Source organism: Enhydra lutris, unplaced genomic scaffold, assembly GCF_002288905.1.
Source record: "Enhydra lutris kenyoni isolate GAN:26980312 unplaced genomic scaffold, ASM228890v2 scaffoldscaffold76, whole genome shotgun sequence".
NCBI lineage: Eukaryota > Metazoa > Chordata > Mammalia > Carnivora > Mustelidae > Enhydra > Enhydra lutris.
This window is the reverse complement of record NW_019154160.1, coordinates 3,908,986-3,928,497: the sequence shown is the minus strand read 5'-3', so window position 1 is coordinate 3,928,497 and position 19,512 is coordinate 3,908,986. Positions and strand designations below refer to the sequence as shown.

Genomic DNA, 19,512 nt, shown 5'->3' with positions numbered 1-19,512 from the left:
TGTTAAGGGATTACTATAGTGATTAAGTGAGATAGGAAGAGACCATGATCCTTTGGTACTAGCAGAGTCAGCTTGGAGGGATTTAGAAGATCCCCAGATTACTATTAACTTTTCTACTCATTCAGGTTTGCTATTTAAACAGATAAAATTTACTCACTGAGGTGAGGTAGAAAGAGAGCGTCTGCTGTCAGACACACCTGGGTTTATGTGTTCGCTCTGATATTCCTTAGATTTGTAACCTTGGAGCACAGTATACAACCTGTCTGAATTTCAGCTTCCTCACCTGTATGTGGGGATAGGAATAGCTGCCTCATGGGTTGTATTGAAAACTAAATGAGGTATGTTTATGGAAAGCATTTCCTATTTTGTTTGGCACATAACTGTTAACAAATATTTATTCTCTTCCCTTCTGGAATTTAGCAGAATTAATTTGTAACAGTATGCTAAATTTTAAAATTCATTTTCATTTTGGGTTAAGAACTCAGTCATACTTTTTCAGTGTACACTCTTCAGTTTTAAAGTAAAAGCCATGTGCAAATGGACGATATCCAAATTCGACAAAGTCCGAATTAGTGAAATTGTGCTTAAGTTTTACTGTTGGTAGTATAATTGCATGTATTTTACAAAGCTAAGGCTTATGGATGTATTTTCAGGGTATAATTTATGTATTTGCAGGTAGATTTATTTTAGCAGAGTGGCATGTGACTAAACCTGGATCTGACTTTAACATTTCAGTGATCTAATAGAGCTAACTTCTGAAAAAATTGAAGTGGTGTTCTTAAAAATAGTTATAAATGCAGTTTTAAAAATTGACATACGATTTATACATCATAAAATTAACCCACTTAAATTGTATAATGCAGTGGTTTTTATTGTAATCACAGTTGTACAGCTGTTACCATTGTCTAATTCCAGAGTGTTTTCAGCATCCCAAAGGGACACCCCTTCCCCGTTCGCCATCACTCCCCATCTTCCTTCTCCCACGCCAATACACCCAAGCCTAGACAACACTAATTTACTTTCTGTCTCCATGGATTTGCCTCTTCTGAATATTTCATATAAATAGAAGCATACGGTATGTGGCCTTTTGTGTCTGGCTTTTGTCACTTACCGTAATGTTTTCAAGGCTCTCATGTATGTTGTAGCATGTATCAGAACTTTGTTCTTGGGATGCCTGGGTGGCTTAGTTAAGTGTGTCTGCCTTTGGCTCAGGTCATGATCTCAGGGTCCTGGGATTGAGTCCCGCATTGGACTGCCTGCTCTGCAGGGAGCCTGCTTCTCCTCTGCCTGCCACTCCCCCTGTTAGTGTGTTCCCACATGCGCGCACTCTCTCTCTCTCTCTCTCCCACAAATAAATAAATAAATAGAGCTATCTTTAAAAAAAAAAAAACAAAAAACACTTTATTCTTTTTAAAGGCTAAATAATATTCCATTACATATATACCACATTTTGTTTATCCATTCATCAACTGATGGACATTTGGGTTGTTTCTACTCTTGGGTTATTGGGAACAGTGCTGCATTTGTCTACAAGTCTTTGTGTGAGCCTCTACTTTCAGTTTCTTGGGTATATACCAAGGAGTGGGATTGCTCGGTCATATGACAAGCAATTTTTTAAAACACTGAAAGCCTGGAAAAAGTAGTTGAGTACAAAATTTGAATTTAGAATGAAACCTCTGTCTTGTCTGTTTACCTTTATATATGGTTTTTGATGGAGATTTGGAGTGGATGTATATTGCTTAAGTATTATAAGAATAAGTAAAAATAATCAGAAGTCTTTAATTGGGTTTCCTTGTATATGTTGTAATAGGGGAACAAGGAGAAAAATAACAGATTACATAAAAACAACCTACAGACTTCTCTCTTACTGGCAGCTGATTCTGTAAATAATTCTAATTGGATTTCATCCAAGGTAAAAGCAGAAGGGGAAGACATTGTTTGATGGAATATGGCAGTAGGTTGAAATTTTTCACCTTGGGGATTATTCACTGAAAATAGCGGATGTCCTTTTCATCAAGTTGAAACATAACTTGTTTAAACATCCTTTTACCTAGATGTGACCAAAACTGCTTTTCAGTGTTTGGGGCCAGATGTCCTTGAACTTTCTGTGTGTTATATCATGAAACCTACTTACCATGGAGCAGTAATGGCCACCTTATCTCTGAAGTAACTTGAATCAAACACATTCTAAAGACAATTTAAATAATGACTTTAGATATACTTGAAAATGGAATGTTTGACAGCCGTCCATATTTATGTAGATTGACACCACAGATGAATTTTGAAGGCTGTTGTTCTGTACTCTCCTTTTTTTTTTCCCATAAAAAATAAATCAGAGAACTTTAAGACCTCCAGTTCTGAACTTCATCAGTTTGAACTTCAATCTTGTAAGAATATTTCTTTCCATTAAGGACTTAAATCCAAAGTACTATAAATTAAGTATAATTAGATTATTCTGAACATTAGGTTTTAAAACATTTTTGTCATAGCACTTACAGTTCCATCAAACTAGTGAGGAAGAACCACGGAGGAATTATTTTAAAGAATTTTCTAAACATTTGAGTCTCTTCTCAAGGTACTTTTGGGAGTGGGGAAAGGAGAAGGTTGTAAAGGTGTCGTTCTTTCCTTCAAAACTCTGTGGTGCAAAAATAGGTGTTGATAGCTCAGAGCTGGCTGAAACATGTAGCTGAAGTGTAAGTTTTATGTAAGTTGTATGAAGAAATGTGTGCTTCCTTGACTGGGCATATCAGAACATTTAAGCCTTTTTTTTTTTTTTTTTTTAATAGGTAAAAAGGATTTGAGAGAAGACAGCCTAGGTACAGAATAGCACGGAGTCATGAAAGTATGTGGTGTGAGAGACTAGAGAATACAGTTGAGCAGAGCATGGAGAATAGTTGAACTGGGGATTTAGTGGGAGAAAAAGTGAAAAAAAATTCATTAGGTTTTTTATGGAATTGACTGTAAAGAAGCAGTTAAGGTGGTGGGAAGGATATGAACTTTTGAATTAGATTTTTTTTTTACTTTGTGACATGGGTGAATTTCTTAATTTTTAAGTTCTCTGAGCTTCAGTTTATCTCTAAAGGAGGGATAATAGTCTAGTCACGTGAGGTTATAATATACATGAAAAAGGTGGATGTAAATACCAGATATGTTAGCTTACATATAACTAACACTCGGGACTTAGTAAGCTACTACTCATACTTTATTTATATTTTTAAAAAGTCTTGTTGGAGGCTTCTGATTATACACCCCAAAACAATTAAGAGCAGGGACTTTGGCAGATATCTGTACACTCATGTTCATGGCAACTTTATTTGCAATACCCAAAGGGTGGAAGTGACCTAAGTGTCCACTGATGGATGAATGGGTAAACAAAACGTCCCATGGCCGAACCGTGGAATGCTCTACCGTCTTAAAAAGGAAGAAAATGCTGACACAATCTACCACATGGATGAACCCTGAGGGCATTGTGCTAAATGAAGTAAGCCGGTCACGACAGGATAAATACTTCACGATTCCCCTTCTGTGAGGTACATAGAGTAGGCCAGTCCAGAGACAGACAATAGAATGATGGTTGTTAGGGGCTTGAGGGAAAGGGGATTGAGAGTTGTTTAACAGGTATAGTTTCAGGGGCGCCTGGGTGGCTCAGTGGGTTAAGCCTGGGCCTTCGGCTCAGGTCATGATGTCAGGGTCCTGGGATGGAGCCTCACATTGGGCTCTTTGCTCGGCAGGGAGCCTGCTTCCTCCCCTCTCTCTGCCTGCCTCTCTGCCTACTTGTGATCTCTCTGTCAAATAAATAAAAAATCTTTAAAAGCAGGTATAGAGTTTCAGTTTTGTAAGAAAACAGTTCTGGAAATGGTGGTGATGGTTGTACAGCAGTGGGAATGACTGCAATGGAACTATGCACTTAAAAATACCCACTTAAAATGGGAAGTTTTATGTTTTTACCCTATTGGGTGAGTTTAATACTATTTCATATGCATTTTGTGTAAGAATGCAAACATTTTAGCAACAGCATACTGCTCATTTCTATGTCATTCAGCAGTGCTTTGTTCCAGGAGCAAATGACGGTTCTATTTAATTGCCATATCATTTAGTTTTACTAAACGGGGGTTTTTTTTGTTTTTGTTTTTGTTTGTTTTTTTTTTTAGTAGGAAGAATAGTTCCTGCCATTCTGAATTTGAAAATTACCATAGAGATCATTGTGTACTTCTGTTTTACAACTGAAGGGCAGGCATGGAGGTTGGTTGTACTTAGTTGATTTTGCTAACTACAAATCATTTTAAGAATGTATTCACTGGAACCGTTTTCCATGCTTTCGATTAGCTCAACTGGATAAAACAGTTGGACAACTAATGAATTCAGCCAAATATTTTTTTCCATTCACAGAGGAGTGTTGTTTTACCATATAGTCTCCTGTAGATAGCATCTTGATTAAATAAAGTTCATTAAGAATCAGGAATAATTTTTATAATACTGGTTTGCTGTATTCACTGTTTGTCCCCCTCTCCCTCCGTAGCTGAACTCTGGAACTTAGAATTATTTCTCTGTGATTATGCAAGGCATTTCAGCTGTATGGTCCCTGTTCTGCATTTAGCTCCATGTCTACCCTTGCATGTCCCAACAGTCCTTAAAGGAATCTTAAACAAAGGGACATCTACTCTGGGATGCTATCCTTACGCATCATGAAGTAGGTCCTGGAATTTCAGTCTTGAACAGGATCAAGTTCTTAGATAGGATTTGCCCTTGCCAGTGTTTATAAGCAAAATAGTGCAATGCAGCAATATTTGTTCACTACAGTGATTTAAGCCACTTTGCTCAGAGAGCTTAGGGGGTTAGAATCCTTTTGATGTTGTTTTAAGTACCACATTTTCCCTCTTTTCCATTGGTGGTTTTTTTGTTAATTTATACTTAACTATATATACTACATATAGTATATATATGACCAAAGTTTTGTACTCTGTACACATTTATGTTATGTGCATTCAGCTGAAGCATTCTGCCTTTCCAGGTATGCCATTCTACCATTTCACACTAGAGATTCTCCAGAGAAGCAGGGGAGAGAGCGAGTAAGGAATCTATTTATATATTTAAAAGAATTGGCTCTTGTGATTGTGGGGGCTAACAAATATGAAATTTCCAGAAAAGACTGGCAGACTGGAATGTCAGTAATGAATCGGTGTTGCAGTCTCGAATCTGAACTCCGCAGTCTGGAAATATAGGCGAGGTTCCTCTGTTGCAGTTTTGGGGCAGAATTGCTGCTTCTTTGGAAAAACTTAATCTTTGTTCTTTCTTTCTTTTTTTAAATATATTTATTTATTTATTTGACAGACAGAGATCACAAGTAGCAGAGAAAAGGCAGAGAGAGAAGGAGGGGAAGCAGGCTCCCTGCTGAGCAGAGAGCCTGATGCGGGGCTCAATCCCAGGACCCTGGGATCATGACCTGAGCTGAAGGCAGAGGCTTTAACCCACTGAGCCACCCAGGCGCCCCTTAATCTTTGTTCTTAAGGCCTTCAGTTGACTGGATGAACAGCCTCTCCTCACCCCCATTATGGAGGGTGATCTGCTTTACACAGAGTCTTATTGATTTAAATATTAATCACATCTAAAAAATACTTCACAGCCACATCTGGACTGATGTTTGACCAAGCAAATGATCACCATAGTGAGCCAAACCGACATATAAGATTAACCATTATGTACTGTATTATCATAGGAGAATAGAGAGGAGGCTGGTTCAGTTTAAGTGATAACCCCCCTTCTGATATCTTCTACCTTGAATTGCACATAGGAATTCATATCTTTTTTTTTTTAAGATTTTATTTACTTATTTGAGAGAGAGACAGAGAGAGCATGAGAGGGGAGAAGGTCAGAGGGAGAAACAGACTCCCCATGGACAGGGAGCCTGATGTGGAACTTGATCCCAGGACCTTGGGATCATGACCTGAGCTGAAGGCAGTCACTTAACCAACTGAGCCACCCAGGCGCCCAGGAATTCATATCTTGACCATCAAGCCAGCTCGAGGTTTATAGGTGTATAGATGTGATTATCCTCCATCTTCAAGTTTACATTGACTTACACCCATTAATCCAAGACAATGATTGCTCGGCAATGTCATTGAGAGCCTTAGCTTGAAGGTTCAGGAAAATTTATGTTGCCACTTTCAACTGATGCATGTTATAGTCACAGTTTATGCTCTCTCCTATCCCTATCAGTAAACGTGTAGAATAAGCACCTTGCCGCTTGTGTTTGATTCTAACATTGAAAGTACTGCTGGTTTTGCTTAACATGGCCCTGAAATGTAAGCCAACCCTAGGAATTTGGAGACAGGTTATATACCTAGAAATATTGAAGTAGTGATTTATATTAACTGTAGGGAAATTCACATTACAGAATACATGTAAGTCTTGTACATTTGTTGAATTTTTTAAGGATTTTAAGAACAATTCTGACATTTTACAAATATGGGTTTGTGTACCCATCTTTGAAATTTAACCTTTGACAAGTTATAACTTGCCTATGGCATGAGTCGAGGCTGATATAGGTAGTGGGGTGGGGGGAAGTTGAGCAGGGTCTTATTGAGCTGTGTTAATGATTTTGCTCTGTATTCTCAGAGCCATGGAAAGCTATCTGGGCTTTAAGCAGGGAAGTGATGTGACTGTTCTTTATTAAAAGGACAAACATTCAGTGGTATGAGAATGGATGACAGGTCAAAAAATGGATGCAGGGAAGGCCTCAGAATTGGCAAAACAAAGAGGGGGACTGCATTTGGAAGGAAGATTGTGATTTTGAAGTCCCTCTGATAAGATTGTCAAGTATGTATTTGGATATATGGGACTTTAAGCCAGAGATGTAAAGTTGAGGGATGGCAGGAGTAATTGAAGCAAGGTGTAGGTGAATTTGAGAGAGCCTGGGACTAACTAATAGATGCAGAGAGTAAGAGGATCTGGCCAGAGAGGTAGAAAAAATAGAAATTAGGAGATGATGCTATCAGAGGGACCAAATAGAAACTCGTTTAAAGAATTCCTCCTGGGGTGCGGGGTCATGTCATGATCTGGGTGCTCAGATCATAATCCCTGGGTGCTGGGATCAGTTTCTCTGTGGGGCTCCCTGCTCAGTGCAGAGTCTGTTTTGCCCCTCTCCCCTTGCCTCCTGCTCATCCATGCTTTCTCTCTGTCTCTCAAATAAATAAATACAATCTTAAAAAACAAAAACAAAACACAAAGAATTCCTCCTTTAAAGTGGTCAAAATGCTGACTGCTGCTAAGATTGAGACTGAAAAAATGTCCCTTAACCTTATTAAATAGTGTAATCTTCATGATAGCTGGTGTGTAGAGACGGGCTCAGGGTAGGATGAGGTAGGCTGAGAAGTGTGAGGTGAGGTTATTGAGAAATGTTGTAGCGAGCTGCTTTAAGAAATTTAGCTCTGAAGGGGAGAAGAGAGATGGGGCGGTAGTTGGAAGGAAAGAGGTCCAATAGGCAGGAGAGATCTGAGCATGTTTGAATACTGACCATTAGCATCTGATAGAAAACACAAGGTGGAACATTGAAGGCAGGATCCATTTCAAGCTTCCTGCTGGGGTTGCATCTTTATCCTGATCGTAGAGACAGCGACTAGTCTCAAAAGATAGAATACTTCCTCTGTAGTGATGGGTGTAAAGGAGAAATAATATCATTATTTATTTTCCTAATTCCCTATTGTATTTACCAGGGTCCAAACAGGAAACAAGCTACACAGTAATTTGAATAGGGCAAGTTTAATATAAGGATGAACTGTGCAGGGGGTTACCTGATAGAGCAAAAGTCTATTCTAAAAAGTATAGGAATCTCGGAGGGGGAAGCCACTACCCCAGAGCTAAGGCAGGGCATTCAAGAAAGAAGCAAATCTAGAAGAGTATACCTCTCACCCCCACCCTCCCTCACCCCTTGAAGGCATGGCCCATTGGATGGCAGAGAAGTCTGCTGAGGTATTGAGCTGATTTCCGGAATTTCCAGAATTCTCAAACTCCTTGCCCAAAGTGGTGGTGGCTCATTGGGAAGCTGCTCTCAAGGAAATGCCGTGTGCTACTGGCCACCTCAAGCAGCTGGTTGCCTCACAAAGAGAAGGCTGCTAGGAGGGACACGTGAGAACCGGGAGGAGAGCTTTCTCGTCCTTTGCTTTCCTTCCAGTGCTCTCTACCAGCAAAGTTTAATATTGTGCCAGCTGACATGTTTTAGGGTCCACCTCCGTTATCTGAAATAGTGGAGCTGAGAGACGGTAAATGGACAAGCGACATCAATGATTGATCTTTTAAACTTTTTCTACTTTTTTGCTATAATGATAATGATGAATATCCTTGTATGTAAATCTACGTGCACATATTTTCTGTTTAACTCACTCATAAGAGCTGACCATAGTAGAGCTTATTTAGAGATGCAACGAGTGGTCCTTAGGTTTTGTTCTTCCCTTTTGTGTGTGCGAAGTTATTTCTGGAAGGAAATGACAAGTACAGATTGTCTTTGGGAAAGAGAATTGGGCGGTCACCTATTCTGAAAACGAAAATTTTACACAAATATTTTTTATTGTAAATGTAAAAGATGTTATCTGTTCTGTTAAACTTAACTTTATTGTTTCATTTCTCAGCATGTTACGGTTTATGAAACAGTGTCCTATTCTATCATGTCCTGTTCTGTCCGCTGAAGGCACCAGTCTCTGACCTTGCTTTAACATCACTTGTGGCTCAAAATGAATCAGGTTATTTTATTTAGTAGTTTCCTCTTACTGCTATCAAAACCAGGTCATCCACTTCCCCTTGTTTCTTTGACCCTTACGTGGCATTTGAAGTGATGATACCCAGTGGGGGGGTGTTAATAACGCTGCTGCCAAGCCGGACTTGTAGTGTCAGCGCTGGGAGGGCTCTTCACAGGACGTGTTAGAGAGGCAGCTTGCGCGTGATGAGTCTACTCAGTTCTGAGTTTTCTTTCTGTAGTAAGAATTCTTTTTGTTCTTACAACAAAGCCTTTTTTTTGTTTTTGTTTTTTAAGATTTTATTTATTTATCTGACAGAGAGATAGTAAGAGAGGGCACATAAGCAGGAGGAGTGGGAGAGGGAGAAGCAGGATTCCCACAGAGCAGGGAGCCTGATGTGGGGCTCGATGTGGGGCTCGATCCCAGCCGAAGGCAGATGCTTAACGACCAAGCCACCCAGGCGCCCCTACAACAGAGCTTTTACAAAGAATACTAAGACAGTTTCTTAACAGTAATGACATTCATTTTAAGAAATACTTTTTCCGTGTAAATATCACTTTATGGATTATGCTGTAATAAAATAACATTGAAAATTGTAGGTAGAGAATTTAGTTTTTTCAAAAAACACTAGAAGTATTTATAATACTGTTTTTTTGACCTTTACCAAAATTTGTTTTTATTTCAGTGTTAATTTTGTAGAACTTAGATCTGGTACAAAATTGTATTGCTCATTAGATTTTTTGTTTTTTTTTTTTTAAACTTAAATTACTAAAGCAGAAAAGAGTTATCTGTTTCTTCAATCCATTTTGGAGTAGGAGGAAAAAAACCAGTATTTTGACACTTAGTTCTGTATTATTTAGTGTTTTTTGCCTATTAAAATTTCAAGAAAGATCCAAATTATGTTTGATTTTATGCCTCGTTTGATTAAAACATTATCTGTTTTGCTGCTTCAGGGAGCAAAAAATAATCCAGTGTGTAGTTTCTGCTACAGCTTAAAGAATTTTTATAATAGCATTTTCTTAAATTCTTTAAACAGTTTTTTTTTTCTAAGCATCTTTAACATTTCTCCATAGGAAGGAGTGTAGATTTTTAAGACTATAAAGACCCGTGAAGTAGAAAGAGCTTGAGTACATTTATATTTGAGTGGTCTGTGAAGTTCAGTGTCAGAAATGTTTGGTGTGTTCAGTACTAACACCTACCATCTATCTCAAGTAATTCTGTGTAGTCTAAGTATTGAATCCAGTGTTACCATTAGAGTCCGCATCCTTTAAGCTTTTTTTTTTTTTTTTTTTTTTTAAGATTTTATTTACTTGAGAGAGCAAGGGAGAGCAAGTGGGAGGGAGAAGAAGAGAGGATCTGAAGCAGATTTCACACTGAGTGCAGAGCCTGATGCAGGGCTTCATCTCACAACTATGAGATCATGACCTGAGTCTAAACCAAGAGTCGGACACTTAACTGACTGAGACACCCTGGTGCCCCCCATTAAGCTCTTGTTGAACTAGGTGATGAGCAATTTGAAGTTCTTTATTGATGACAGTCTGACTAATTCATTGGTTGTTTCTTAGTCATTTTCTCGGTTGGTATTTCAGGACTGCAGGAATATGTGGAGGCTGTCTCTTTTCAACACTTCATCAAAACACGATCACTAATCAGTATGGATGAAATTAATAAACAATTGATATTTACAACAGAAGACTATGGAAAAGAAAATAAGACCGTAAGAATTTAAAATTCATTTCACATTTATTACATAATTTATATAGCAGTATAGTGATGTTAGGAGATTTGCTGGCTTGCAATGCTAAGAATGTTGAGATAGCGGTGTTCCTTCTAAAGTGTGATTTCAGAGATACCCAATTAAGGAAATGGCCTTTTGAAAATTTTTGCTCATGGATGGAACAAGAGCAGCTGTGGCTGTGTTGGGGGAGAATAATGCTATTTATCTAAAGCACTGCCAAGTGATTACTGTTAAGTCCAGTCTTGATTTTACTGTTATTTATGATGTGCCCTTTGTAAGCACTGTCTCATTTAATTTTGTTATTAACTGAATGAGGTAAGAATTATCACCCTCATTTTACAGAGTAGGAAACAGGCTTTAGAGAGTTGAAACAACTTCTCAAAAGCCACACAGCTAATGAAGTGTGACAGAGCTAAACTTGGAAACCAGGTGTTTTGAAATCTAAGCCAGTGCCTTTGCCTACTCTGCCAGTTATTTCTCAAAATGTGCTACAGAAACCCTTGTACCAAGTATGTGCCTCAAAGGAGTGTTTTATAGGATTTGATTTCAAAGTTTTCAGTTAGGCCGTGTTCAGTATATGGCACATAAGTGCTCACTAACGATCATTATAAAAATTAATATAAAATTGTTACTGTATAGGAGAGCTGTTAATCACTTACTAAATTCATAAAGCTTGTATCTGAAAATTACGTAGCTATTCCGAATTCAGAAAAGAGACATTTTTGCGGTTTGACTTTTAAATAAATACTGTTTTTCCCCTGGGTTTCAGAATGTAATATTCAGGCAATGAAAGGTGAGATTTGATACTTCCTGAGATACCAGTACACTCAAGGATACAATTAGACAGTTTTTCCTATCTTAGTTTTCATAATTTTTTATTACTTTTTAAACATTACTCAGCCAGGATGGTTAGGCAGAAGTTGGAGGAAGCTGTAGAAATAATGTTTTCTTGAATATTAACTAAAATGTTAACATTGAAAGGTCAGACTTAATTTGGCATGACAAATACAACTTTAAGGAAGCCATGTATATTCTCAGTTTTTAAAATTATATGAGGTGTATTAAGGAGGACATTCATTTTTGAGAAGTAAAATTTTGAGAAGACTGAATTATGAAAAGAATAAAGTGAGCCTATTTGATCCTGCTTCTTAAATATATTAGAGAAGTTACCACACCCTCTTTCAAGTTCTTTCTAATTCAGAATGCAAATAATCAGGGTAAAAATGTAAAGAAAAACTGAGAGTAATGCATTGTTTTCAGGATTTAGGTAGTAAATTATTCTATGACTATGGTATCATCATAATTCATATGTACTTTTCAAATTAAGACCCACATTCATAAATAATTTTTCCTTTTAGTACTCAAGATTCTTGGTGTCGAAAATTCTGGGCTTTTGATAGGGGAGGACATTTTGTTCTGACTTGCCTACTGAGAATATTGTCAAAACCATTTAAATTTTAAAAAATATTTTACTAGGAAAAATTTCAAACATACAGTAAAGTAGAGAGAATAGTAGCATATGGACACCCATGTACCTACTACCTGGACTCAGTAATTGTTACAATTTTACCATATTTGCTCTATCGAGATACTTTTCACTAAACCACTTTAAAGTAGGGGTGCCTGGGTGGCTCAGTGGGTTAAACTACTTTAAAGTAAATTATAGATGCCATGATATTTCACCCCTACATACTTCAGACACATCTTGAAAAATTGCATTTCGAGAAATTTTCTTTTCTCTAGTTTCTAATATAATTATCAGTAAAGCAGAATTTATTTCCTTGGTAACTAGTTGAAAATTGTTAAATTTTTAACATGCTTGTTTCTCGAAAATCATCTTCTTAGGCATAACCAGAGAACTCTTTCCATCTAATGATAGAAACAAAGAACATTAATATGTGCTTAAGCCAAAGTTATTTTTATAAACAACCTATAAAATGCGGTCCTCCCCCCTTCCCCTCCCATAATCTACCCTTTCTCAAAAGATGCCAGTTCTCCTAACAGTTAATAGAAACAAAACATAACAGGTAGTTTTATGTCATGATGTTGTTTCAGAGGCATCAGAAAAATTAGGAAATTATGACTTTGGATACTTATCTGGGTATGTCATTAACTAGCTCTATGATGTATTGCATTTCTTGGACCTCACTTTTTATATCTGCGTTGAAAGGATTGGCCCAGACGGTCTCTGAAGAGTCCCATGATATCAAGTGATGTTAATAAAAACATAACTTTGACTCTGTCATTTCCTTGCTTAATTCTCAGTGACTGTCTGTTACCCACAGGTAAAATTCACATTCCTTAATGTGACTTTCTTTCTGTAGTCATCCTGTACTACTACTCGCTTTAAACTTTACCCAAGGAAATACCTCATGAGTTCCTCCTATACGTAACACAGCCCTCGCCTGCACACTTTTGCAGTTCTCTGTGCCTCAGATGTCCTCCAGTATGATTGCAACCTCACTCAGCGATGTCTCATACAGACTTTTAATAATAATGTAGGCCTCTCCTCTTCCAGAAAGGTTCCAATAGAGAGAGGGAAAAGTGGACGTGGAGAGAGGAGATGGATGTGGTGGTGGCGGTGATAGCAGCTAACATTTATTGAGTATTTACTTTGTGTTGGGCATTATGCCAAGAGCTTGGTAAATGTTATCTCATCCTTAAAATAAACCTCTGAGGTAGGTACTGTTATCCCATTTTACAGATGAGGAAACTGAGGTTTAGAGAGATGAAATAACTTGCCCAAGGGCATACACCTTATGAAGCAAGGTCCTGGAAGAGGTGGGAGGAGATGGGTCAAGGTCATTTGGAAGAGTTAACCTCAAACAAGAGGAGGGACAACTCATCATCTGAGACTGGAGGATAGAAGGTAAAGATGGATGGGGACATAAATGAGCTTTTTATTTTGTTTTGTTTTGTAGGATAAGGTCACTGAGAGAGCTTATGCCAGGTGATCTGGCAAATGGTCAGGTCAGTGAAAGTAGACAAGATTGTCTACTGGCAGTGGAGAGGTTTGGGATTGTGTAGGGGGCTGAGGAGAGTGGTGAAGGTTTGGAATAGTGTCGGAAGAGACCGGAGAGAAAACTTATAGGAGTAAGTAAAAAGGATTGGTGAGTATTTGTAGCAGTACCAACTCTGTATAGTTGTGATTACTTTTTTTTTAGTCCAGTGGTACTCAGCCACTTGAATAAAGCACTAGCATGAGTAGATTTTAATATCGATTCAGGGTGGTGTCTCTGTTGGGCAGGTGGAGAAAAAAACAACAAAGGAGTCTAAAGGAGCTGAGGAGGAGACAGTGAAAGCGATAAATCACGATGGTCCGTGCTATGTGGGGATAGAAGAGGCCAGAAAGGGACTAAGCGACTTAGGAAAACATGAGTGGATCACAAACCTGGAGGGCTTTAAGATTTGTCATTTGAATAAGTAAGTGACTGTCATGCCATGAAGTCACCAGGCTTCGTTTAAGAATGTTTTCATTTTACTTCATATGTCAAGTGAAGTTGGGAATAGTTGATTTTAAAATGATACAGTATTAGATCACAAAATTATCTGGAGTCACTTACTGCAACTTTCTACCCAGGTCATGCATTCTTGTAACATCCCAAATGGTCATTAAACAAAAAAGACCTTTTTACTTAGAGATTAGTAGGACTCATCTGCTCTTGATTTTGTGCCTTATGATAAATGCGATACCTACATATTCACACTTTTTCACATTGTATTTTCTTTGTGTGTGTGTGTGTTTTCTTTGCCAGCCCTCCTCTGATGCGCAGGATAAGCAGTTTGGTACTTGGAGACTGAAAATCACACCTGTTGATTACCTGCTGGGAGTGGCTGATTTAACTGGAGAGTTGATGCGGATGTGTATTAACAGTGTGGGGAATGGGGACATTGACACCCCCTTTGAAGTGAGCCAGTTTTTACGTCAGGTTTACGATGGGTTCTCATTCATTGGCAATACGGGACCTTACGAGGTTTCTAAAAAGTTGTATACCCTGAAACAAAGTCTGGCCAAAGTGGAGAATGCTTGTTATGCCTTGAAAGTCAGAGGTTCAGAAATCCCAAAACATATGCTGGCAGATGTCTTTTCAGTTAAAACAGAAATGATTGATCAAGAAGAGGGCATTTCTTAGGATACCCTACTTGGTTGTTATTCTCTTGAGAGACCAGTTTGTAAGACTGTTATTTGGTAATTCGTTTGACTTTATTGTGGCTTTTACATAGAAATGTTTTCAGTTGTACTTGTTTTAAATTGTAAACAACCTGTACATAAATTATCGAGACGAATCATTTCTTTATCTTACTCATGAACTTTTGCATACAAATGTTTGCATATATGCCTATTTGAATTTTTGCTGGCTAAATTTCATCATTTATCTTTGTAATGTGAACATGCTTCAGAGTGTACTTCCTGCCATACCTGTTTTAATTTACAGTGTGTGAAGTCTGGAGTGATAATATTTAGTGGAAGCCATTTATAATTTAAGTGAAGATTTTGTTATATATAGCAAAGATTTCTTAGTTACGCGTCTGGACTTGAGCTTCCTGTTTAAATTTCTTGGTAATACTTTGTCAAGCGTCCACTATAGGCTTATTCTATAGGACAAGAATGAAAAATTATTAAGTTATCAATAGACTTAATTTTATGAGGTATAGTAGTGAGAATTCAAATTATATTCTGGCCAGTTTTTAGGCCATTTTGAATCCATTTGAAAGCCTTCCAGAAAAGTGACAAGACACCCAGTTTTTAGTTTTTACATCTGGTTTTTATCCTTTATCACAGAAAGTCTGATAGTGAATTGGAGCTAATGTTTTAATATCTTCACTGGTGTTTGACTTCAATTATATAATTGTACATACATCTGAAAATCTTTCAGTAATGATTATTTAGCAGTTCTTCCATTGTCATTATATTACATTAGGCATGTTTCTTATAGATGTGTCTATAAGAAATTACATTTAAATAATTATAATGAAGTTTGAAATTTTTGAAATACTGAGTTAATTCAAACCTTTATAGTTGTCCAGTTGTGTTACTTGATAGTATAAAAAGTTGCCAAAGAAAATTTATCATGTACAATTCAGCAATAAGACAATTGTCAACACAGTTGGGAAGAACAGTGGTAGTCTCTAGTGATATTTAGAATTGGAATTTGCCTTCTGGGACTGGTTATGGCTTATCCCTGTGACGTGAAACTGACTAGCGCGCGACACTGCTCGCTGACGACCAGACGCTTCCGTTCGGTTTTGTGAGTTTTGAGAATCTAGATAATGGATTTCATTTGTGGAAAGACTAGCTGCTCTGTTTGCAAGGGCTGGTTCTTTGAAAGTGAAATTTTCCCCAAAACAAATATATATCTCATATATATATCATGTAAAGGAAATGAGACGTAGACATGCCTGATAAATTAGGTTGGTTGGTTTGCTTTGGTGGTGATAAGTGTTTTGGTTTTCCTACTTGAGGACATTGCTAAAATATAGTTTCATTACATATTTTTGTTTCTTTTGCCACTTAAAGTTAAATTTATAATGTTAAAAGTAAAATAATAAATGGATTGATGAATGTCTTACAGATGTTTAAAACTGAAGTCTTTAAATAAAATATTAAAAGATAAAAGTTAAGCTTATTTTTTGATCATATTGAGAAATACTTAATCAAATTGTTGTAGAATTTTTGGCCTAAATAGGAAGCCTGATGTAGACTAGCTTAATGTGGAGATTTATTATTTCCTAAAATAAGTCCAGAGATAGAGTTTCAGGAAGGACATCTCTTCAATCATTGACCCAAACTGGGTAACATTCTCATCTTTCTAAACCAGTTAGTGGAAAGAAGGAGATCACTTGGATAGGCCAACATACCTTTTTTCTGAGAGGAGGAGAGACACAAGAAACCGAATTAGGGCATTGTCATCATAGGAGGAGGAGCAAATGGCCTTTGGGTAGGCAGTCAGCAGTATTTACCACAGGTGGATTGGTGCCATTGCTGTTAATGCACTGCCACGTTGCATCTTATATGGTGGGTCTTGGACCACTCATAGTAGAGCATCTCTAAGTATATCCTGAATGTCCCTCAGTTCTAAAATAGTTGGTCTGATAGCATCATCTATTGTAATATTTTTCATCTTTATTATAAAAAGACTGGTTCTAGATTACATGGCAAGTTACTGACAGAATTCTGAAATAAAATTGGGTTATTTCCTTCGTAAGTAATCCCTGCACGTATTAAATCAGTGGGTTTCAGAATCCACACTGCAGAGCCTCAGGGCTCTCTGAGGGTGCCTCAAAGAAGATGCTGGCTATGTAAATGAGTCATTTGGCAGAATGGGTTTGAAAACTTGATTCAGATTCTTTGCACTCTATAGACTCACCTTAGATTCAAATCTACAAATAGATTAAAAGTAAAAGAATAGAGTAAGATATTTCATACAAATAGTAACCAAAAGAGAGGTACACAACATAGACTTTAAGGCTAATTTTTCGTTTTTGCTGGGGACATGAACAACCTGTAATGGTTAAAGGCTCACTCTATCGAGAATATATGGCAATTACAAACACACACACACACACACACACACACACACACACACACACACACATTAACCACAGAGTCCCAGAATACATGAAATCACATCTGACAGAACTCAAAGGAGAAATAGACAATTGAACAGTAGTAGTTGGAGGCTTCCATACCTCACTTTCAGTGATAGCTGGAAGGATAAGACTGATAAGTAACGAAATCGAGGACTTGGAGAGCACTATAGACCAGTTGGACTTAGACTCACATAGAGCACTCCAACCACTAACAGAAGACACAGTGTTCTCAAGTGCGTGTGGAACATAATCCACAAAATGTCAGGTTACAAAACCAGTCTCAATACATTCGAAAAGACTGAAACCATACGAAGTATGTGACCACAAATGGAATGAAATTAGAAATCAATAACAGAATGCAGAAAATTCATAAATAGGTGCAAATTAAGCAACATATTTCTGGGTAACCAGTGAATCAAAGGATGTAATCACAGGGAAATCGGAAAATATTTCAAGAGGAATGAAAAATATACAACTGACGGGATGCAACAAAAGCGGTTCTCAGAGGAATGTCTTTATAGCTTCAAATCTGTACATTTTTTTGTTTAAAGATTTTATTTATTTATTTGACAGAGACAGCGAGAGAGCGAGCACAAGCAGGTAGACCAACAGAGGCAGAGGGAGAAGTAGGCTTTCCACTGAGCAGGGAGCCTGATGTGGGGCTGCATCCTGGGATCCTGGGATCATGACCTGAGCCAAAGGCAGATGCTTAAGGACTGAACCACCCAGGTGCCCCTCAAATCCCGACATTTAAAAAGAATGAAGTGAAGTCAATAATTAAATCTGCCTTTAAGAAACTAGAAAAAGAATAGTAAGCTAAACTACAAAACAATTTAGAAAAAGGAAATAACAAATATTTGAATAGAAATAAATGAAGTAGGAAATAGAAAAATAGAGGCCATCAGACCAAAAAAATGGTTCTTTGAAACGATCAACCTAATTAGCAGAAAGGGGGTGAGGATTGGGAGTGACTGCTAGCAAGTGATTTATTGTTGAGGTGATAGAAATGTTCTAGAATTAGTGGGAATGGTTGCACAACCATGTGAATATATTAATACCCATTGAATTGTACACTTTAAGATGGTGAAATTTATGTTTTGTGAATTGAATCTTTGTATTAGTTTTTTAATGCTTTGTAAAAGTAGATTGATTGCTTTGTTGAAATTTTAGAGAAATTGCCTAGCAATTTCCCACCATTTCCTAGCAATGTGAAACTGGGTATAATACTTTGCTTGTGGGAGGATTTTTTTCTAAAACAATCTGTGCAGTTTCTTTAATTGTATAGGACTATTCAAGCTTCTATCATTTCTTAATGGTAAGTTTCAATAAGGTATATATTTTTCTCAGGATTAGTCCTTTTTATCTTTTCAAATTTTTTGATACAAAGTGTTGTTAGTATTATTACATCTATATCCTGACTATATCTGTATTCATATATTTGTGTTGTCTCTCTGTATCTATTTTTCTTAGTCTGTTTTGTAAGATGTATCTCCATTATGTTAGTCTTTTCAAAGAGTTACCTTTTGCTTTTTAATTATTCTTTTTTAAAAAATTTCAATTTCCGTATGGTTAACATACAGTTAATATCAGTTTCAGGTGTACAGTGCAGTGATTCAGCAATCCTACACATTTCTCAGTGCTCATCGTGATAAGTATACTCTTAATCCCTGTTATCTATTTCCCCCATCCTTCCTTCCTCTGCTCCTCTGGTAACTATCTATTCTCTATAGGTAAGAGGTTTTTTTGGTTTATCTTCTTTTTCTTTGCTCATTTGTTTTGTTTCTTAAATTGTACATATGAGTGAAATCACGTGGTTTTTGTCTTTCTCTGACTTCACTTATTTCAGCATTATACTGTCCGGATCCATCCATGTTGTGTCAGATGGCAAGAGTTCATTCTTTTTAATGTCTGAATAATATTCTTTTTCCATTCATCTATCGATGGACACTTGGACCGCTTCCATACCCTGGCTGTTGTAAGTAATGCTGCAATAAACATAGGGGGTGCACATAGCTTTTTAAATTAGTGTTTTCATGTTTCTGGGTAAATACCCAGTACTCAAATTGCTGGGATCATACGGTAATTCTGTTTTTAATTTTTTGAGGAACCTCCATACTATTTTTCCACAGTGGCTCACCAGTTTGCATTCCCACCAACAATGTGGGAGGATTCTTTTTTCATCCACATCCTTGCCAACATGTGTTGTTCCTTGTGGTTTTGATTTTGGCCATCTGACAGGTGTGAGGTGTTATCTCATTGATGTGCATTTCTCTGATGATGAGTGATGTTGAGCATCTTTTCTCTGTCTGTTGGCCATCTGGATATCTCCGGGGAAGTGTCTGTTCATGTCTTCTGCCCATTTTTAAATTGAATTTTATTTTGGTATTGAGTTGTAGGAGTTCTTTATATATTTTGGATACTGACCCTTTTCAGGTATGTCTTATAAATATCTTC

At 37.3% G+C, this 19,512-nt stretch overlaps 1 protein-coding gene across 2 annotated transcripts in view; it reads left to right on the top strand.

Moving 5' to 3' along the window:
• LOC111160523 (translin associated factor X) overlaps positions 1-16,084 on the top strand; it is a 33,377-nt gene extending 17,293 nt beyond the window's left edge. Inside the window, exons 5-7 of one of the 2 annotated variants that reach the window (XM_022523680.1) lie at positions 10,319-10,446; positions 13,715-13,890; positions 14,223-16,084. In XM_022523680.1, coding sequence (XP_022379388.1) covers positions 10,319-10,446; positions 13,715-13,890; positions 14,223-14,268 — 350 coding nt within the window. In that variant the 3' untranslated portion in view covers positions 14,269-16,084. The remainder of the gene's footprint in view (positions 1-10,318; positions 10,447-13,714; positions 13,891-14,222) is intronic. The other variant, XM_022523679.1, reaches the window with a different exon arrangement.
• The last annotated feature ends 3,428 nt before the right edge of the window (positions 16,085-19,512 follow it).